The sequence below is a fragment of the Cuculus canorus genome, chromosome 11, assembly GCF_017976375.1.
Source record: "Cuculus canorus isolate bCucCan1 chromosome 11, bCucCan1.pri, whole genome shotgun sequence".
Taxonomy (NCBI): domain Eukaryota; kingdom Metazoa; phylum Chordata; class Aves; order Cuculiformes; family Cuculidae; genus Cuculus; species Cuculus canorus.
This window is the reverse complement of record NC_071411.1, coordinates 8,435,186-8,457,670: the sequence shown is the minus strand read 5'-3', so window position 1 is coordinate 8,457,670 and position 22,485 is coordinate 8,435,186. Positions and strand designations below refer to the sequence as shown.

The 22,485-nt window shown below is 43.0% G+C and overlaps 1 protein-coding gene across 2 annotated transcripts in view; it reads left to right on the top strand.

Moving 5' to 3' along the window:
* Positions 1-22,485, top strand: part of GRIP2 (glutamate receptor interacting protein 2) — a 262,314-nt gene that overhangs the window by 113,289 nt on the left and 126,540 nt on the right. Inside the window, exon 1 of one of the 2 annotated variants that reach the window (XM_054076727.1) lies at positions 4,153-4,476. The exons of the other annotated variant lie outside the window; for it this stretch is intronic. Coding sequence (XP_053932702.1) covers positions 4,326-4,476 — 151 coding nt within the window. The 5' untranslated portion in view covers positions 4,153-4,325. Of the gene's footprint in view, positions 1-4,152; positions 4,477-22,485 lie in introns of those variants that run through there. 2 annotated transcript variants of the gene reach the window in all.

The window sequence follows — 22,485 nt, the reverse complement described above, 5'->3', positions numbered from 1 at the left end:
TAGGTGTTTAGCTGGTAAACCCTCCCTTATGTGTTTGTAGCAGATGTGATGCGCCTATGCTTTATAAAAATTAAAGACAAGAGCACTGGTTGCTTTCCTGTTTGAAATCACCTGGGGTGCTCTAATGCCGAGAAATACTTAATAACACTGCTGGTTAGGAAGCAGCTTCTTCTATGGGGTGTTGGATGGCTCCACTGTCAGGGGTAGGATTAAACAGGAGCATGAAGAAAAAGGATTGCCCTCTCTGAAGAAGAGCAGGAGGCTGTTCTTAGTCTTGCTGGGCAAGAGGCAGCTGCTGCGTGCTGCTGACTCACGTAATGACCCTGTTCCTTATCATTTAACACAAAAATAAAACTGCTAAATTGAGACCAATTTGAAGCCTGTGGTTTGCTTTGGAAAATACTTAATAGCTGATATACTTTAACTCTAGAACTGTGATTGGAAAAGAAGGAATAAGAAAATAGTTTGGATTAACTTAACAACATTAAACTGAACTTTCCTAAATTCTACCCAAATCTTGGCTCAAATCAAACAGCTTCAGATAGTTTTTGAGAAACAGAAGGTGAGGGTAAGTGGGAGTAGGACATGAAAAGAGCGTGTGATTATCCAAATGGGAACCGAAGTGTTTCCAGTACTCATGGTACTTTTTTAGTGAGTTGCATTGAAGGATTTTCACCCCTTAAATTTCTTATGCTTCAAGGCAGTGATTTTGGCCTTCAGATGAGTAGAGAGCAACTCTCTGCCCCAGAATGAATTTTGAAGGCAGTGTGAGTGCAATCTACAAGATTAGCAACCAGGCTGGCCATAAAGCAGAAATCTTTCCAAAACAGTTTATTAAGAGATCTCATGATTACCCAGTCATGAAAAAGTCATCTACAAGGCCTGGGTTGTTGATGATGGCTTGTTGCTTTTTATGATGCTCAGCCAGACCATATTTTAAGAATGGGGACACCAGCCTCTCTGCTACAGATAGCATGCAAACACCTGTGGAGCTGCTGCTAAAACAGACAGTGACATCACATCGAAGACTGTGTTTTACATCTTCATGTGTGTGATGGGCCACAGGATGCTGTGGCAGGTCGGAAAATGCAGAATGGGCTGAGTGCAAATAGCATCTGCAGTCACTGGGGATATGCATGTTGTAGCCTTTGTTCCCAAGAGCTCATCTCAGCAAAACGCTTTGCATTGTTCCACGCTGTCTTGCTTTCCTGCTGCTCACCATATTGCTACAGCCCTAAAATATTAATTAGATGAGAAGGAGATCACCCTCAGATGACCCTCCATAGCATTGCTTGCTGGATTGAGAGTCTGGGCTCTAGTACAGCCCCAAATCTATGTTCTTTTATAGGAGAAGTGGTAATGGTGACTCAGTATGGATGAAAACTTGAACTGGTTGTGTCAGCTCTAACTAATGACATTGAAGATCAATAAAGCAACTCTTAGATTGGTTTGGCATTATTAGTTTCATTATTAATTATGTAGACATGACAGCAGCATTAGTGCTAGTATTAACTATCCGAATGAAATGGGATTGTACTCATAAATCTCACTGATGAGGAATATGTGAAGGATTACAACCATTCTCCAAAGGAAAGGAGAGGAAGTGGAGTATGGGGTAGGAGTAAGATGGAGGTGTTGTGTGTGTGTGTGTGTTTGTGTGTGTAAGTTTGGGGGAGAGTGCCAGTACTGTGAGGATTAAGGAAAGAAGGAGCCTAAGGAAAGAAGGAGCCTGAGCAAAGGGGAGCAGGACTAGGGGTAAAGTCTGCCCCTGCGCTGGGTGGATAAGGTTGGATTCTTCTGTATGTTAGGTAGAATTAGGGACCCCATTGCTGTTGAGCCCTGTTGCCTGTATTGTGCTTCTTCCCCCTTCCTTTTGGAACTCTGCTGACAGCTTGATACCTAAACTGGCAACCACTGCAAAAGCTTTCTGTTGTGTGAGGCTGGGGCAAGCATCGTGTCTGTCTCCCAGGGCGTTTGTGAAGAACCTGGTGATGGCAAATAGCAGACTGGGGTGAGCAGTTGTCAGGAGTGGGCTCTGATTTGAGTGCTACCCATGGACAGAAACATGAGGAAGCAGAAGCATCCATCCTGCCCTGGAGAGGAGGCAGAGAGATCTTTGTTCAGCACAAGAGTTGACTTTGCTTCTGCGAAGCTGAGCTGGCTCTGACTGTAATAAATTGTTGACATGAGGCAGTGCCAATTACCTCCTGCCCTGGAGGAGGTGGAGGAAGAAGAATTACGCCCCAGAGGGATGTGGAGAAATGGTGCAGTATTGCACAGCACTGCTTGTCTGGGGCCATGGCTCATTAAAATCTGGGCCCTAATGAGCTGAGAAGACTGCATCTGCCAAAGCTTGCTGTTGGGGTCTGCTCTGCAGCAGTGCTGTTGTGGCCATGTCCAGGCATGAGAATTCAGGCCTGAATGAGTTAACTGAGGCTTGTGGTGGTGGTCGCTGGTGGGCCGCACTCTGCCCTGTGCTGGCCTTCGAGTGGAGGCGGTGAGCATGGATTGCATCTTGCTCAGTGGTGAGAGTAATGGCTCTATTTATAACGCCTTAAATGAAGTGCATGATAATTTAATTTGTACATCCATTAATACTATCTACTGTAGGGTTTGTTCTTAATTATATCAATCTAAATGGAGTTTTAGACATATTAATGGGGTTCGAGTCTTGCTGCCAGGGAGAGTCATGTCCATCCCACGCATGGTTGCTCAGAAGGACCTTTCTGTACCACTAACCCCACTGCCCTGGATGGAGAGAGCTCTTAGTATGCTGATAGTTATTGTCCCAAAATTACCTTTCCTCCCTGAAATGCCCAGGAGTCAAACACAAGGGATATGTCCTTGACCTCAGTATGGGAGGTGTGATGGTGATGACTTGCTCTGTGGGCTCTAAGAGCAAGGGGGTCCTGTGGGACCTGTAGCCCCAGGGCCAGGAGCTACCTCAGCTCCTGAAGTTTTCAATGGAAGCTCATCCTGCAAATAGAACTTGTGGACATATATAAGCTGGCCCAAGGCTGACCTGAGTATTGGTGAGCTGATAACTTGCCTCCACTGTTAATTCCTATGGGTACGAGCAGGTTAATAAGCATCTATCTTGAGTCATGTCTCATGGTCTGGTTTACAGCTGAGAAGCCAGCAGTTTTGGCAAATGTGTGTGTTTTTCACCTGCCTGCCTCCCAGGCAGCCTTTCCTAAGCACACAGTGTTATTTTCTACTCAGCCTTCTATCTCTAAAAACTGTCTTTTTTACCTACAAACAAAATGTTCCTTTTAAGGAGGGTGGTGTTCTTGCTCCCCACCTATGCCTGTTTTTTTAATGCCAGGATGGCAGTAGTGGAAGGGCCTCTGAGCTCTCCAGCTCTGGAGATTGCCAGAGATGGAAGCTTTGGAGCTTCCTGCATGGGGTTCTTGCATTCTTCTCTCAGTGATCTGGCTGATGTCTGAGAGCCACAATGGCCCTGGGTGGACACTGCAGACTGCATGTTGTTTCTCCTTAAAGTCTGTTCAAAAGCATCAGAGGGTCGCTTAAAAACTTTTAGAGGCTTTAAGCTATTTTGAAAATTCAGAGAGATGAAATTTTCAAAATAGAGAGAAGGGCTATTTTGGGGATGTATTAGGTGGTTGTACTAAAGATGTCTTGCCTAGCCACCTTACCTCATGGAGGCTGCAGGAAACTGGGGAAATTACTTGCGTCTTTTGAAAGATACTACTGTGAAAGTGATGTCTGAAAGATGGTGGATAAATGTGAGTAATTGCACAAGTACAGGAAAGTCAAGCTTCTTTCCTACAGAGCGTGCAGATATTTAGCATTTTTTGTAGATGCAGATATTATTCGTTGTCTGCATTAGCTATTTCTAATCTTTGAAATGGAGCCAGAATTCTTTAAGAGTCACTGCTTTTTCTGAGCTGATGCTGGCTCTTTTGCCTGAGGAGCATTTGAAATCTGCCAGAATGCATGTATTGTTGAAAACAGAAATTGAAAACCCTATACAGGATCTGCTGCCCTTGTGAGTTCTGAGCTTTCCCAAGTCATCAAGGAGAAGAAATGCCTGTTCCTGTTGTCTGCTAGAGCTGTGGATGGACAGAGGCAAAAGAAATCCCTCTTTCTCCTTCCCCATCCTGCTGCCACCCAAAACCCTCTCTTTGGGTGGAACGAAGCTTTTGACACACAGACACACACACACGCATGCATACACACGCGAGCGGTTTCGTGCCTCCCAGTGACCTGCCTGCTTCTAGCTGTCCCTCCTTCCTGGGGAGCTGGAGCTGCGGAGATACAGGAGCCAGGGAGATCCTGTCCCCTCTCCACGACTGTGAGACCAAATGAATAGAGTGAACAAGGTTTTGAAGATCCTTAAAAAGTCATCGAGGAGGAGGAAGAGATGGAGAGAGGAGCTGAGGGTGGAGGAGGAAGGGGAGAGCCGGGAACTCTGTGACTCAGGTGGTTTATGCCACCTGCACCTCTGTACTGGTGGTAAGGAAACAGGAATACTCCTGCTCGCCTGGAGTTTACATGCCTGTTTGGTATCTATTGCTTATGTGACAGGAGAGCTTTCTGCAGACAGCCATTGCTCTCATGCTTTTCAAAGGCTGAAAAATATTGGTGGGAGAAGTGGTGAAGGCAGGGAGCTGGGACTCTTGAGTCTCTTTAACAAACTTTTCCTTCCTTGTGAGGGTGGCATTTTGCATATCTGTGGAGTGGGGAGGGAGTCATCTTTGTAGTGGGATGGAGCTCCTAAAAGTGCAGGGAGAAAGTCTAGATTATTGAGATTTTTTTGTTTGTTTGATGTGTGTTGTTTTTTGAGATGTTTAAGCCTGGATGTATATTATGTGTATTTGTGCAACAGAAAAGCAATGGCAAATGGACAAAGTTAGGTTGCTGTTTTTTCTGAGGGATGTTTTTGTCTGCAAAAGCGTGCTATGGCCGAAGTTGGTCTGAACCCAGGTCTGTTATATCCATCCTTTATCTTCCAAGCAAACTATGCCGTGGCTGTAATATAATTCAAAATGATTCTGGTTTTGGTTTTAGTCTTATCGATAAAAAAGCTAAATGACAGAAACACCGAATGTGACAAAGGAGCATTTACAGCATTTGCAGGTGTGTCCCCAGCCTGCTTGAACTCTGCTGGTGGCTGTGCCTCAGCAGAGCAAAATGTGAAGGGCAGTGTGCTTGGCCACCAGGCTTAGCTTGCTTCATTCTGTATTGCCGGTGTCCAAGGGATATGGAGTGCTTATGAAACTACGCTTAAGATGAAGCTACGTTTGTGTCTAATGTAGGTCACTGTTCTTTTCCCTGTCACATTTGATAGTTTGTTTGCAATAGTATTGTTGCAACTTTTGAACATTTTATGGGCTTGCTGTTTTACTTTCTTACCCACCTCATTCTGTTGAGCTGTTTTTCTGACCCTGCCCTGAAGCTTCCATTGGCCCCTTTGCCACAGAGCCCTGGGCAGCTGGAAGGCTTCATTTATGGCTGCAGACCTGGGGCACAGAGATGTTATTGGATTTCTGCAGATTGGGGCAGGGCTGGACATTGGCCTCTGAGCCCGAGGCATGAGCCAGTGCTGTGATAAGCAACACTGGTGACTATCCTTCTCTCATCTTCAGCTTCTATGTGAAAAATGCTTTCTGTGAATATTTTGTGTTGCCAAGGCAATTCAGATCAACTGGGTGAGTGGTGGAAAGCCAGCAAATACTGAGGTGAAGGCGATATGCACAGCTCAGATGGTCCCTTTATCCTTTCATGTGTAATGTATTCTTTAATTACACCATGGCAGTCAGGAGGTCGTGCCCTAGCACGTCTTGTCATCTTTCTCTGTGACCTCGATCAGGCCTAAAGCCAGCCAGTCTAGAGGTCCTTTAACTGGGCTGTCCCTCACCCCAGTGGGATTGAGCCACTGGAGCATTCTTTAGCACTTTATTTGGTTCCCTCTGAGGTCTCTGATTCTTGCAGTCATAAGCTGTAGTGAGAAAAGCATGTCCTTCCCAATAGGTCCTTCCCATCTTTGCTTGTAGGATTTGCTTTGATTTCATTTACTTATCTATTGTTTCATTTATTTTGCTTCCAGTTGTCCAGACTTTCTGTTCTCTTATCTCCTCATGTAGCGCAAAAGCGTGTGGTGTGGTTTTGCTACTGCTTTTCCAATGAAATAAACTCAAATATTTTTGCTTAAAATTTTCATTATTTCTTACGTCATCTTCAGTTACAAATTGATCAACACATAAAGCAAATTAAAAACTCAAAATATTTAGGTATCAGAAAACAAGGAAGTAGTAGAAAACATTAGCTAGGCCTTGACAGTTATTGACAGTTATTCCTATTGTTAACCCTGTGTGTATTTTACTTTATCTTTTTAATAGCCAATTGTCAGCTGAGAAAGTTCAAAACCAGCCCTGAGCTTTCCTGCTGCCTGGGAACACGATCTCATCAGGACTGAGTTTTGCATTCTGTTTGCATCCTTCTAACAACCTGCTAAGCTTTTGAACTGAGACATTGAGTGCTTTTGTTATTTTTTGCTTATGTGGTTATTTTTTTTTTGTCAAAGGAATGGCACAGGTCTTCTGAACCTGGAGTTGATGCCAACCTGTGTGGGCAGTATTAGTTAGGTGGCCCAGGTCCATCTCAGCTGAACATCTGGAGTGGACCTCTCCATCAGAGCTATGTGCCCAGGCTGGTTAACAGGGAAGCAGAGCAATTTGGTGCTTCTCAACTCAAAATCAACATCTTAACCCTCCCAGGGTGAATTCTCTGAGGAGCCTGTTCCTCTCTGTTAACTGTAAAGGAAGTGTAAGTGACTGGCTAAGGTGATATGTCTTGTGGCTGACTTCTATGTGGCTTGTAGGAAAATGAATGTGTGACTAAAGGTTTTAGATTTACTGCCTAGATATGCTTGAAGAACCCCCTCTTGCACAGTCTCTGCTACTCTGTGTTAGCCTGAGGCTTTCTAAATAGCTGAACCTATGGCTTTTTAACCCTAGAAGCAAAATAGGCAGTGGGTTAATGCCCCTTCTGCCATTTAGACAACAATGATAGAGATGGATTGCCAGGAAAAAAAAATCTGTTAAGGCAAATGGGAAGGAAAATAGTGCATTCCTGCAGTCAGGTTCTCTGCTGGCAGTTATTCCAGCCGGTTATATTGCCACAATAAAATGTAAATGAATGCAATCATTTATTTTGTAGCCTGGAGGCCTAGTGGTGTGAAAAGATAAGAGAGCGTTTTCCATTGTTTATATGGTGGAGGTGGCTCTCCTGTGTCTGTAACTCTCTTTCTGATACCTTGGCAGCATCTAAATGTTGCTTTTATTATTAAAAACACATATAGGGGAGTCTAATACCTTAAACAAATTAGCATGGTGTTTACAGAAGTGTTAGCCAGTCTTGACTCCCTGCAGGCTCTTGGCATTTGTTTGCCTTCTTGAGGAGCACAGGAAGCGGAAATGGACTAGTAAAAAACCAATTTGTGCAAAGACAAAAGGCAAAGAGTGAGAAGACTGTAATGTATGTGGTTGTCACTGGCTGGGGGGGGACAAGCAGGAGGGCTTGAAGGATGCCCATGAGCAGCTCCTCCGGAGACTGGAGAGGGGGAACAAAGGGAGGGAGGAGAACAATAGGATACAGCAGTGGCATTAGGATAATCTCTGATTGTGTTTAGGCATATTTAATTGGCCTGTCAGTTTTTCACGTCTCATGCATTTTCATAAGGATTCCTCTTTGCCTCTTACTTTATTGTAGCTCCTTGGATTTCCCCATGGACAGTCTCTCTGGATTTTTTTGCTTTGTCGTCCCCCCCCTCTTTCAAAGCAGCACTAAATTGCCTAGCTTTATAGTGCCTAAGCATAGATTCAGCAAAGGGGCTGTTTGAGAAAATCTCACATTATCCTCACAGAGGGAGAAATTTGGTGTGGGAGAGGGGGATTGTCAGTGATCTGGATGTGTGTCCTATCTATTATAGCTCTCACTGCTCCGATCTGGGGATCTGAACTCATATCCTAGTCATGTAATGTTATAGAAAATTCAGATTTATATTGGAGATACTAAATTTTTTTCTTCAGATTCCTCTGAAAACTAAGATATGTTTATTCTTCTGTTTTGCACTCCATGTTGGCTACCTTAGAAATACAGAGCTACTCAGTCTAGGTTAAATAAATACATTCAAAGGCATGTTGCTCAGCCTTTCAGATAATCCGTGTCAAACTCCTACCCTTCCGTTACTAAGTGGTGCCAGCCCTAGTTGCTTCATCCTCCCACAAGAAATCCCCCAGGCACATAATTAAAACTAAGCCATCCTTGTAAAGCCATTGGCGGAGCTCCCCAGAATTGTACCTGTGCTTCTTGTGGCTTTGAACTTCATGAGTGCTGGGGCTTGGTGTGCTGTGAGGACCCATGGAGAAGCAGCCCTGGCAGGCAAAGGAGGTCAGGAGGTGCAGCAGTCACTGATGGGCTCATCTCCGAGCAAGTCTTTCCCACCTGATCCCTGGGATGTGACAAACATCTTGAGATGAGTGCTTGGCCCAGAGTGGGACCACACCATCAAAAGAGTTCAAAACTATGTAGCCAGGCTGTCCAAAGGTGGTAGGTCTTTTAGGTGGTTTGGGGCCTCATGAAACTTGATAGTCCTTCAGAAATGTTTTATCAGGATTTGGGAGCAAGCGTTCTGCACATTACGGGCTAAAGCTTATAAGGAGCCAGTGGGATGTCTCAGACCCCAGACAGGGAAGGAGATAGGAAGAGCTGCAAGTGGTAGTGGAGGTCAGGAACAGGCATCTTCCCTTTGCTTGCTTTGGAAGAAGCGCCTGTACTTCATGCCAGCAGAAGAGCAGCTGCCATAAGGCCCTCTGTGTCCCATTAGTGGGCTTGTTTTCACATGGCTTTTATGCATTTTGTGATGACAGTTAGGTTTGTGGCAATTTTTTGTCCTGCAGAGTTGTCTTCTCTGTTTATATCCCATGGGTCTTGTTGTACAGCAATAAATCATTGCAAAGCTGATAGCTTAGTTTCCAGCTATAAATTCAGATGCCAAAAAAAAGAAAATGTGTGCATTCCTGTGTCTCTCTTTGAATGTGGCTGTTCATAGAGCTGCGGGTACCCCTGGGTCTGAAGATATTGTGTAGTCAAAATGGTGTTAACTAAAATAGCGTCTTGAGAAACCTCTAAATAAATGCTCACTTTTTTGTATGTGAATGTAGGAGACAAAGTGATTTGTACAAAACTATACATCAGGGAAGACCTGCCTTTTGGTAGAGCATTGGCATCAGGCTGTGCTGCACTATCTGGTCCTGGTTGTGGTTGTGGACAGTGCTGGAGTATTGCGAGTACCAATCGAGCAGCTGAGATTTAACCTGCTCAGCTCTTGGGACAGCTCTGAGACCTGGCGCCAAGTGTTCTGCTGATGGGATCAGTATTGTTGCTGGTGGATGGGGGAAAACAGAAGAGCAGCTCAAAGAAGTCAGGGTTAATAGCATCGAGGCAGGGATGTTTGTAGATAGAGGCAAAGGATCTTGAGAAAGGCAATAGGATGGAGTCCCTAGTAATCCTTTCTCTGCCTATGCCCTACGGTAGTGAGCACACTGTAAATGACACAGTTATTAGCAGTTATGCTCATATCACGCAATATTAACTGGTCTATTGAGCTAGAAAGGGTTGCCCTTTTTCAACCTTTTGAAGTGATTTCCCTTGTGGTGACTAGCAGGAGAAAGCTGTATTTCCTAAGCAGAGCTTGGTGCCCTTTTTAAAGCCTCAGCATCCCTGTTCTCCCTCTTTGCTTTACGGGGTCATGGAGCTGCATTATTTATAGCTCCTCCTGGGCACCCCACTTGCATGTCCTGTGGTGGCTGTGGAAAGGGGGTTGTTGGTGTACACTGGAGATTAAAAGGTAGCTGAAAGCTTATGAATGGTTATGAGATCTTTAACTACCAGCAAAGACAATTGTGTAAAGAAAGCTTTTGATCAAGCGGAACCAATCTGTTGTAACCAAACATAAATTTTGCTGTGAAATTATTCTGTTTCAACATTTTCAGCAATTAAACCCTTCTTCATCTGGACCGTTTGGTGCTAGAAATTAACTAGCTGATAATGTCTTCTTTGGAATAAAGACAAATGTTTTTGTCTTTGCTGAAGGCTAATATTTGCAAAAAGCATAAAAGAAAAGTAGATGAATTCCTTAAATTTGTGTAATCTTGGCCTGATAAGTGTACTTCATTTCTGTTAAGTTTTCCATGAATTTCTCTGTGCCTCTTTCTCACTTTTCATAGAATGTGAAGCATTAGAGAGTGGCTATACCAAAGCTGCAGGTTTCAGCTTTCAGAGAACTGGAGTGATCAGATTCAGTCCAGTCCTACCACCTGGGCTCACCTGTAATTTAAAAGCCAAGAAAATGGCTAAGTCTGAAAACGTGTAATGGGATAGATGGTCTTTTTTGTCAAGGGCAAGTATGTGAATGCTGATTTGGTCAGAATTGACATCCACGCTTCACTTGTTTATCAAATAGTTTCAGAAGCTGGGTAGCTTAGTGCTTTTTGCAGTTGGATCTTGAATTAGTCTGTGGATGAGACAAGTACAGGTGAGCCTAGAGGCCAATTGCTTTGGTTTTCGTAGGGAAGCTTTTTTACTTTTTTACTTTGGCAGCTTTTTCCAGATGATTAATAAAAATAAATAAAGCCAGGCAGCGTAGTTCACATGCCATCTATCCTCAGATGGATCCGAAGAGTGCATCAACACTCACTTTGGAGCAAAGTGTTTTCCTGCACGTTCACGTGGTGATGGGACCAACCAACTAATAAGGAAATGCAAATAGAGAGCGAGAATTTCAGGCTCTCTGACTAAAATGCAGCTTTGATATTGTTTTTACACATCAACGTAAAATAAGTTATAAATCAAATTGTGGCCTTTGTGAAGGACTGAGTTTGGCATCACTAAATAAAGAAAGGAACATAGAAATTCCTGGGTGAGGGAAATGTAGTGAGTTGTGGTAGGAAAGTATTTCAGAAACAGGGATAATGAATGAGGTCTGAAGAGAGTAGATGTGGGACATGTCCCTTAGACAGCAAAAGTGAGGTGTCTCCCTCAGCGGGAAGTATTAAATTGATGGTAAGTGCTTTTCGAAATATTGCCTGTCAGTGACATTTTATCCATTTTTAATTATGCCATGATGATGGTAATTACTATGATTTAGACATTTCCAAACAAGTCTCTAGTTAATTATGGGTGCAGTCAATTCTTTGAGGAGTGAGTGTTGGGTCACATCTGCGATGGCGCTGCTCTGGGTCTGATAACCATAAGGGTGGGCAAATCTGCGCTTACTGTTAAATGGGTTGAGCAAATTTGGCTTTGTGCAAATGGTCAAATACTTAAAGTAGGAAAAAAAAATTATGAGTTTTTAGATGGATATATATATATATATGTATTTAATTAAGACTAGGCTCAGTTCCCTACTCTGCTTGGTTCAATCCAGTACTGGCTAAGGCACTGGTAGGCAAGTTTTCTGCCAGAGTAAACTGGTGTGGCTGTTTTGCAGATGAGAAAGCCATGCCAGTTATATGCGACAGTGGATGTGGTCATTAGATTTGATGGTGGATAAAGGATAATTTAGCTTGATGTCCTATAAAAATCCAAGCTGAAACCTTCATCCGTGTGTCCCTAGTAACTTGGACAGGACCAAGACAAACCTTCTGGTTGGTTTTCTGGGAGGCAGACACCTGGTATTGATTTAAGACCATAACATGAATGATATGCTCATTCCGAAGGTAATTTGTTCTTGTAAGTGAAACACCTTTGCAGTTATTATTTTAGAAAAGGAGTCTTGTCTGTAACAATTTAATATTGGAGAGAAATTTATTTCTTTTGGCCCATTTGTTCTCTATCTTCTACTCAAACTGCAGTTGGTGTGACATAGGGTCATTTGTATAATGCAGGCAAAATGAGCCCCCAGATGAGGTCTGTGTAAGAAAACATAATATTGGTGCAGTGTTTAATAAATTTTGGTTTCATGGGTCCTTGCTATAGATTGTGTAACTTGGAACTTCCAAACTTCTGCTTAAAAAACAAAGTAGTCTTTTACTGGGTGCTAAATATCAGTAACAGAGAGTCTACCAGCACAAACATGCTGCTTTAAAAGGTACATACATTTCCTAGCATAAAGAGTACTGATTCTGCATGATCCCAATATAGCAAGTCTAAAGTTTAGTTTGATTATTCTAATTTCAAAGCAAAGGTGCATGTTGCAATAACCACAGCTTCACTATCATTGCTTTTGGTGCAGGGAAGACTGATGGTGCTCTAGAAGTAACAGATTTGTGTATTATCCTCTAACTGAGCTCACAGTAAAAGACTGCACCTGGCAGTCAAACTGGGTAACAAGAACTTGTTCAGAAAGGAAATGACTTTTGGCCTTTGGCATACTAGCTCTTCTTGGGCTGTTACTAGCTAATTGCTTCATTAGCACAACAGCAATGTAAAATACAGCAAAAAGAGTATTGGGAGTACATACATGAAAGCATAGTGTGACCCCTGTCTAGGCTGGCACCTGCAGTCAGTATTTGTAAAAGGCTTTCATTCTTCTAAATAAATTGGCAGTCAGAGTGAGTAGCAACACAGCACATGGAGATAAGACAATTTTAATTTCTTGCTTCAGGAGTCTCAGCTGTCTCCTTGGAAAGACTGATGCCTTGTCCGTGGATTCGCAGATTGAACAAACATACTGTGTTGTTTAATTATTAAAGAACCACTGCTTCAGCATTTCCTGGCAAAATAAGCTATGGTCTTAGACTGAATCCTGGCAACAGTGTTCCATGACTATGATTCATACAATGAGGAACAGGTAGTACCACTTTGGTCACTGCTCTTTGGGATAATACAGCTCTCATAACCCAGTTTCCAACCGTATAAAATATTTTCTTGCAATTAGATAGCTGCTGTTATTTATTACTATTGCAGTAGCAGTTCCAAGTAGGGACCTGGCTTCTGTTACACTCTGTGTTGTGCAGAAGCAGGGAAAAAAGATGCGCTGAGCACCAAGCACCTGAGCTTTTGGTTTGCTGTGGATGCTAGTAAGACTGCAGCATCACCACTGAATTATTGCCAGGGAAGAAAATAAGAATACTTTTATGTGTTGAAATGTTCTTGTCAGCTGATAAAATAATGAAAGTTGGAGGAGATGCCTAAGTAATACTGATAGGGCTCAAGCTCAAAAAAGGAACATAGATGTGAATGTTTAAATTAGCTGCCTTCTTAGCTTTGGGACATAATCTAAATGCCATTCACCCACTTGAATTGCAGAAAAGTGCCCATAAAATCCTGCACATTCAACCTTCCTGCCAATCTTTGATGTGAATTATGGAGGAGACAACTAGGATGACATGATCAGCACATAGCTCTAAACCCTGGCTTTCACTTGTATTTAAATCATATTCTTTGAATTCTAGTCTCAGTCTAGACGCAAACCACTAGCATCTCAGTGGTTTAGGTTGAGTTGCAATCCCCATGACTGTGACCTTTGAAACTGTGGGACTGTGGTGCTTACATGGCTATATTCTCAGCAAATGCACTAGTGAGAACCGAGCATTTCTGCAAAGAGCCTCTTGCTGGTTTCTTGCAAGGTGTAGAGAAGTTCTAATTTATAGAAATAATGTCATGAGAAATGCCATGTTCGCTTTTCAGCTATACACAATTGTCTTCTGTGAAGCTAGTGAGTTTGTAAAAAGTTGCATAGGATGTTCAGAGCATGTGTCAGAGTAGTCACCCATGGATGCAGAAAATAAGGGCTTTCAAAACACTGAGGGTGAAGGTTAGTGTCTGAAGCCAGTTCATCTACTTAGCTGAACACAATTTCATGACAGACTGTCACATTTATAAGTTATTGTCAGGGTAATTAAACCTAATAGTGCCACATCAGACTTCCCCCCCGCAGTGTTACTCCGTTGGAGGCTGTGGCATTGTACAGGGGAAGACTGTAGCCATGCTAATTAGGGCCAGGCAAGTACTTGTAAGGCATAATTTAAACTGTTTCTTTTAGGAATGGTCTACTTATTGAGCATAGTTTCAATGAAACCATTCATTATTCACGCTGTCACCCTCATTTATTAAGGGTGATTGGTTAAAACAGTACAGGTGTCTGTGGGCAGAGCGTATGTTCTCCCAAACCTTTGTTATTGAGAGAGTCGGAAAAACAAGTTCGGCAAAGCAAAGCTGTGAATTTGACTTTCTGCTCCAAACTAACAGCATTTGTTAGCAGGATATTTGATTTAGCAGGCACTGAGAGGCAATAAACTCGGGGTCCGGGGTCTGTTCTATGGCCGTGGGGGGGGAGTGAGCACCTCCTGGCTGCTGACTCCCCTGGTGCTGCTCTGCTTTGTGCCGAGGACACCAATGTTTCTGTGGGAATTCACGCATCAGGAAAGGAGAGCTTCATGGCTAACACACAGCATCCCAAGCGTCTATGGGGATGTCTGTTTTTTATAGATCGCCTTATCCTGAGTTTGGTTCAAAGCGTTACTGTATTGAATTTGTTGTTTCAGTATTGATCTAAATTGCTTGTCTGAGGCATACTTTTGTCTCCAAATGCTTTAATGCCACATTTGGCCAATGTTATTTACTTCCGTGGCTCTCAAAGAGCTCCCGAACTTGTGGTGGGAGATCTATTGTCTGCTAATTGCAGTTGCTTATCTTAACACGCACTATGGAATTAATATTTTTGAGTGAAACTTTCAATTTGTCTTTGGCCAGTCTTTTTGGTGTAATCTTACTGATCAGTTGTTGAGCAAAATCTGTTTACCAAGGGCAAAAGTTTAACAAATTGTAAAGAAGAACAAGGCATGTTGGTTTATACCTCTTGCTCCTGATACATGTAATTATTATTATTCCAATTATTATTACTCCAGTTAATATGCAGTTTATAAAGCAAACCCATATGTTGTTAGCTTTGTTTATTTTGCTTTCTTATTAAACGGGATGCATACACTGGTTAGCCAGTTCAATCTATAGTGAAAATAAAAGGCAGACAATGTGCAAATACAAAATGAAAAGGGAAAAAATAGGCTGCTTTTCCATAGAAATCTTAAGTTTTCTCCCCAGAACCCGTTTTGAGTCTGCTTGCTGTTTGTACCTGAAGTAATAGAGAATTGTAACGTGTATAACATAAGCTTGAAACATCCTTTAAAGTAGTAAAGAGAAGATGAAAATAATCTGAACAAACTCACAAAGGTAGTATTATCAGTACTTGAAACATTAATGCTTTCAGCCTTGCTGTACCTGTTAGTAAGGAAATATTGCCTTTTAAAATATGTTTCAGTACAGTGTGTAATTTTCAGGATACTTATTAGACACATAGAATTTTACGTTATTGTTCCAGAGGAAAGAAACAAACTGTATGGCAAATTCAAGGGTAACGAACTAATTTGATGTGAGCCCTACTTTGAATAATTTCTGCTCCTTTAATTTTGCTCTGCTACATATTCTTAAATGTTTACATGAATGGAAGACTGTTTTCTCCCAATATTTTGCTTTTGTTTTTCTGGTATTGGATGTATATCTATTTTCATTATCCTCTTGCATTATTTGTAATAGATTCTATGGCTTGGCAGAGACACATCAAATACCAGACATGATAAATGGTAATAGATTTCCCATTATATAAATGCCTTTTTATCCTCTTAGTTTAATTGCTGCATTTCTCACTCCTCCTATTGTGCTCTCTTGATGACCAGTGTCCCCATAGTCATTTCCTTAGCTGAAATGAGGATTAGATTTATGTGTGAGAGAGCTGAAAACACGCTTATTTCAGTATCAAAGAGAAGCAGCTGTGTTTTACTTGTGACTGAAATTTCCTCTGAGGTAAAACCAATTGTCTTGGGACATCCAGGCAATTCCCTCAGCTAAAGAAGTTCTGCGAGCCTCTCAGAGGGTGGGTGAACTGGATCTTAATATTCAGGCTTGTTGTCTCAATGTGCCTAAATCCCAGTGATGCATCTAGAGAGAAGATGAACTGGTGAGGCTTCTCTGTCCTATGTGTAGACTGGTACTGAAGCACTATGAAAACAGGCAAAGTCTGGCACAAAATTCAGTTTTGATTGGGAAAATTGTATAAAATCCTCTGCTCCTGTGAAATTAATTGGCAACTTGTGTGCTCAGTAGCAGTGAGAGAAGAAAAAGCAACCTGGACAGAGCAAGCAACTGTACTTGGGGAGCTGGAGCTTTCTTCTGTAAACCCAGAGTTCCCCCATGAGTTCCTGGAAGGCATCTTTGAGGTCCCTTGAGACCACAGTAAGAAGCAGTTAAGAACTGCTGCTGCTATCCTCTGAATTCTCATGGAGAGGATGAAGAATATTTTGCCGTTTCTGCTGCTAAAAAGCACTGGGAGAGGCTCGGCTCAGTAAAGAAGGGCAGCCAAAGGCTGTGTGCGATCTGGGTCTAAAAGTCATATGCAAGAAAGTGGTAACGCATTGGTTAGGCAGAATCCTCAGCAAATGTCCCTCTCCCAGAAGAGCGTGGAGGTGAGAAGAGCTGGACAAAGAAGGCAGCAAGACCTGATATGCCATCATGATCCCTTTCTAAAATCCTTCCACCCAGCAAGAGTGGAAAGAGTCCCCGTTTTCTGTGCCATCTTCCCCAGCTTGGGAAGTGTGTTGTGAGGAGTTGGAGAAGAACAAGAGGATTGTCGGGGGCAGAGTGTACAGGTGTATGTTCACTAGCACGCGTGGCTCAGACCTAAAGACCTTGAAGGGGGAAAGTACATCCCGTTACTGCTGATGCCTCTCTGGCCCAGGGATGCTGCGCAGTCAGGATAGTTTGTGGAACTGGGGGCACGCAAACTATAGTCCTAATTTTGGTGAACAGAGGAAATTGTACCTATGGAAGCTCTGCAGATTATCGCCATATAACCCACAGGCTTTTGTTTTGTCATGTTCCCCTAGTCACCAGGCCTGGATGGACAAAGGGACCTCTTTTCTTTTAGGCGCACCAAATCTACCCTGTCACGCTGGCTTTGAGTCCTTCTGTGGGTTCCTTGGACTCCTTTTTATTCCACATAGTAGGTCCTTTTGATCGTCACTGGTTCCCTCCAGGCGAGTGCGTTGGGTCTTGTGAACACCCCAACCCACACATATCCTCTGGTAGTACAGAGAGGGAAGAGATCTTCACTGTGTCCTCCTGCAGCACAAGCTCCAGTATGAGCCTGACTTCTTATTAGGACCCACAGCAGTATTGCAGAGAGTGAGGCATCTGTTTTGCTGTCCCCTAAATTCCCTGAAAATTACACCCTAAATAAGCCCAGTGTTTTCCGATACTCAATAACCCCTGCTGAGAAACAGCTGTGTTCTGGGATGCTGCCTGGGGCTGCCCACCATCCTCTGCTGTATGCAACAGCTTAGAAAAACAAAAGCTGTCCAACAGTTTTGAAGGTGCATCCCTGAACTGTTCAAAGGCTGCTTCATCCTCAGCACTGATCTCCAGGATGATTCATCCTCCTACTTCTCCAAGTAGGTGATGGGACTTGGGATATATGATGCGTGTTGTTTGGAGAGCTGATGTTCATCAGGTCCCTCTGTGTGTTCCTGGGGTGATGGCTTCGCTCTCAGGTCTGCAGGATGTAGTTGATAGTTTCTGCACAAGCAAGTTTTTGGGTTTTTTTTTGCAGAAAAGTTTCTTTAGGAGAACTTAATGCTGCCGAGGCTGCTGTCAAGACATAACCCCATGGCATCTGCAGCAGTGCTGGGTTTCTGATGAACTGGTCCCATAAAATTACTCGCTTTTATCTCCTTTGCTTTGGTAAACTCTGGATTACCTTTCTGGTGAAGTGCAAAAGCGTGCACCCGTATCTGCTATGGGATAATGTTGCTTAGCAAATTAATATGTTAATGCAGTGCCAGATTCCCAGCCCTTAACAGCAGGAGACTTGTGATAGGTTTATAAACATCAATGACTGATTTTATTCATCTGGACAAGATGAAAAAACAGCAGCATGCTGAATGTATTGTTGGAAACAGTCTGTGCCCCCTCTAGCTCTGTATTTGCCATCCTTCCCCCTAAAGCCCTTCCCTCTCTCTCCCTCATCTACTACATGAAGCACATCTCTGTTTCACAGTAATCATGTATTAATTTTGAGCCGCTAGCCCCTTGCAGAGGTGCAGAGGGAGAAGCGGCACAGAGCCATGTGAGTGGAGCGCTGGAGGTTGCTGTCAGGGAAGATGTTTGCTGTTTCACTCAAGTGCCGGCTTGGGGTGGTGAGACGAAGGAATAAAGGTACGGTGAGGGTGGAGTGGCTCGCTCCTGCCTGCAAGAGGGACTTGGAATTGGACCCTCTTGAACATTTCCCTTTCCTTATCTGGGCACGAGGAAAAATGGTACATTGCCTGAATGATTTTCACCCTCAGGGTGCATTGGTGGGGGGAGTAGGATTATTTTACTTTCTTGCATGTAATATGTTTCTCAAAGGTTTTTTTCCCCCCATTGATTTTCTGAATTTTTATGCTATCCACCTGCCATAGTTATTATTGCAGTAAAGCAGATTTAGGTGTGCTTCACAGTCTCTCAAGGTTTCCTTCCTCCCATGAAGGAACTGTTACTTTGCAGGGAGAGGCACTTGGGTGTTTGCTGGACTCCGTGAGACTATTTGGGAGTCCTGATACCTATCCCACCCCCACGCTCCTTCCAGGAGGGGGGAGTGGGTTGAGAGGATGAGAAACCTGGAAAGATGATGGGGAAAAAATCAACTTGGACATTTGAGAAGCAATAATATTTTAAGTATGTCACAGAGTGAGTTAATTGGAGATAGGACAGAGTTTCTCTTCTCACAGTCCTGCAGTGTTGCATGTGACGAGAGGCAAAGAAGATTTTTTGTGCTGGGCTGGGATCCCTGGGTCTGTTGCCCCCAGTTTAGTGGTGCGTGTATGTGTGAGTGTTAAATGGGTCTCCAGACCTGTGTGGTGGAGTTGCTGTGGCTGCACAAGGTACTCTAGAGCTGGTGCTCAGTCCTATTACCATTACCTTTGATTTTTGAAAGGTTTGCATTTTAATAGGACCTGGAGCGGTTGCAAACCGCTGGGAGCTCTGCTCTTAGGTGCAAGTTACTGCTGGCAGCACTCCTGTAGTAGATCAAAGTCCTTTGGTGTAAAGGAAGATGACCTATGGTTTTTTTTTCTGGTGACCTCTAAAGAACAATAGCTTTTAGGGGCTTGGTATAACTTGAATATTATTGATTTCAGGCTACACAGAATGCATAAACTATGCTGTTAGCCTCACTTAAGGGAGAAAGACTTGCTTGCTGGTGCAAGGATCTGTGTATTGATGCAGAGGAACTCTGTTGGGGCACTGGCAGATACAAAACTTTGGTAGCAAAGGAAGGGGCCTGAACACAGAGCATGTATTTCTGAGGCAGACTAGTGACCAGCAGTTGCCTCGTCATGCTGCTGCTTTGAGTGGGCATGCAGGCATAGCTCGGTGCGCAGAGGCATCAGCAAGATACTCTTGGGCACTTTGCACACAAGGGCACATTCACCCTGGGGTTACCGCCCTGCTGTGGCAGCCTCGGAGGTGAGATTGTTTCAGAGGTACAAATTTTTATTTGGTGTCATTTGCCTTTCATAATTTATGCTGACATTTCTTCTCCCTGGTTTGGATATCTCATGGGCTCCTCTCTGCAGCAGGAGTTTCACATTCTCAATCAAAAAAGGTGGCACAGGCAGGATTTCCACCTTTCTAGAGTAACGCTTTGAAGTGTTTGTATCAAAGACAGCCTTGGGGTCTCTTTAGTGGTGAGATACCAGGAGAAGACTTGGTGCCTTGTTAGTTTTTCTAGATCTTATCTCCTGGCATGCTTTTTTTTGCTCAGGCTTTCTAGAGGAACTGACAAATGTGTTGTATCATGAGGGTTTTTTTCTTATGCAGCTTTCCAGGGAAGTTAAAGACTCTTCTGACACAAGTAGAGCAAGTGCATTTGTGCCTGTAAAACACTGTGAAAATGCAGCCTGAGACTGTAATGAAGGTTAAAAAAAGTATTATCCCTGTACTACCTGATAAAGTTTCAGTGGCTTTGGTTGAAATATTTAGAATTGACTTACATTACCTGCATTTCTTAGTGACAAATTTAAATGAGAGAATCGCTAATCCAATGCTAAATTGTCCTGCTTTGATCAAGGATTAAAGTGAGCTGGGATTGACATTTGGGACTAGGGCTTTGAAATGAACAGCCAGAGAAAGACGTTATTACTTGTCTTCTATATCTTGGGGCAGCTGATGTTTAAAGTATATCCCCAGAAGACTGAGCAAAAGTAAATGATGCCTAGTTACTGTTGCTACCAAAATGAACCTGTCATGACTGGGCAGCAACCAAGGATGGGAGCTGGTATGAATTATGTTAGCAAGTAATGAACTCTGCGTTTCCTGTCTCTAAATGCTCAAAAAATGACCTAGCTGTCTATTGTGTCTTCTGCTGTATTTTCTTTTATGTGCCTCAGACTCCATCTGCTCCTCCACAGCTAACCCTCACTTCAGAGAGAAATTCTAGCTGTCAATTGTCTTGGATTCCTGCTTTCCCTCTCTGGCTGAGCCCTTGAGCTTTTCCTGGCATGAGGAATGCTGGCCAGGGGGTAGGCAGTGTGCTTCCCTCTCTGCAGCTCAGCAGCTGCCGTTGGCCAGCGCTATAGGGCCTCTTACTCCTCTTCAAGGTCTCTTGACCCTCTGCCAAAGGTGTTACTGAAAACCCCAATAAACAAAGTCAATTGTCCAACACAATAATTAAACTTCTGTCATTATTAGTGAGGTTTTTCCATTGGAAGAGCTAAACAACATTAACGCTGTCAATGCCATATAGGAAATGTCTATTTGAAGGGTTGATCCCGTCCCTTGCCTGTGTTGTTGCCGTGTGTCCTACTGCCGTGTTTGTATACAGCCATGCCTGACATTCAGATGAGCTCAGATTGTATGGAGGTTGCTTGGAGGTTGGTGGTTGGTTGTTGGCTTCCCTGCTAGCCCTCAGTTACTGCAGAAAATCAACTGTATTTTATAAATAAGTAAACAGAAGTAGTGTGGGTCCTAAATCATTAGTCAGATACACGTGTCAGCCAGAAAAGTGGTAAATGAGGCAATGTAAAGGTGCCCTTATTGAATCATTGTAGAATCATAAAATGGTTTGGGTCAGAAGGGACCTTAAAGATCATCCAGTAACCGCCCTGCCGTGAGCAGGGACACCTTCCACTGGATCAGGTCGCTCCAAACCTCACCTGACCCTCTATATACGGAACTCTATATACGGATGAGGCATCCACAACTTTTCTGGGCATCCTATGTCAGTGCCTCACCACCCTCACAGTAAAAAAAATTCTTTCTAGTATCTAATCTAAATCTTTTTTGCTTTCTGAAGCCTGCAGCCTGAGGGAGGGGATGCTTGGCAAAAGCTGATGAGACTGGGACCTGCCTGAGCCACCAGCAGTGCACACCAAGGGGTCTGGACCCCACTGCTCTGCAGAAGGAAAAATTTGGGTACTTGGTTTGAGATGTTCAAGCTTAAAACATGTTTGGTTTTGTCCACTCAAATTCCTCCCAGTGTGTGGTGTGAATGATGTTAGAGTAATAAAAGTCATCTTGCTGTTCCTTTGTCAAAAGCTGTCATCTGGAACATGCTAGGCATCCAAATTTGTAAAAGAAAATATATGTTCTACTTTCCTTTTACTTACCTCTGTGTTTTTCAGCCCTTTAAGCTTCAGTGAGTCACGCTTACTAGCTTTTTTTTTATTCTTATTTTTAGATAGTTCCTTTTACTTTTTGTTCCTCCTCTCCTATGTTTGAATGGTAACTAAGAAAATAAATAAGCAAAAACACCCCCAAATCCCCAGGAACAAACTAGAATAAAGTGTTCAGAAAAACTGTCCAATTGGGTGAGACTTACAATAAAATTATCCATTTTAGTGTGGCAGCTTTTGTATGGAGATCCAGTTTTTCGAAGACACTACATTTGTGTTTGTAGCACTGCTGATTTGTCCTTCAGACAGAAGTTACTGTATCCTATTTGGTGTAGAAAGAGATTGGATTTTATTTACACATTTTTGTTGTGAACAGTGTCATGGAAATAAATCCTAGGAGTTGGGTACAAGTTCTCAGGTGACATTGCTTTGTTTCTGTGCAACAGCATTGCACTGTAAGGCATCCTGATTGTGTTTCAGGGCAGGGAACCTTTCTACAGCAGAGTTTCTTTCACCAAAAGATTTGCTCATTGTGAAAAAGTAAGAAATATTTTGGATCTTTTGACCACAGAGAAGAAAAAAAGTGCTGATAAGGAGATAAACTGTTTCTACCCTGTGATGTTGCACCAACTCCTAAGCACCGCACAGTGAAGTGTTAGTGAAAAGTCCTGTGTAGTATCTATTTCTGGAGGAGGCAGCAGTCTTTATCGCTGCCTTTATTCTCCAGGCCTGGAGTAGTCAGTAAAATAGAGTAGTTTTTACTTAGCACATGGAAAACCATGCACATAGAGAAGCTATACATCTCTCCAAAATG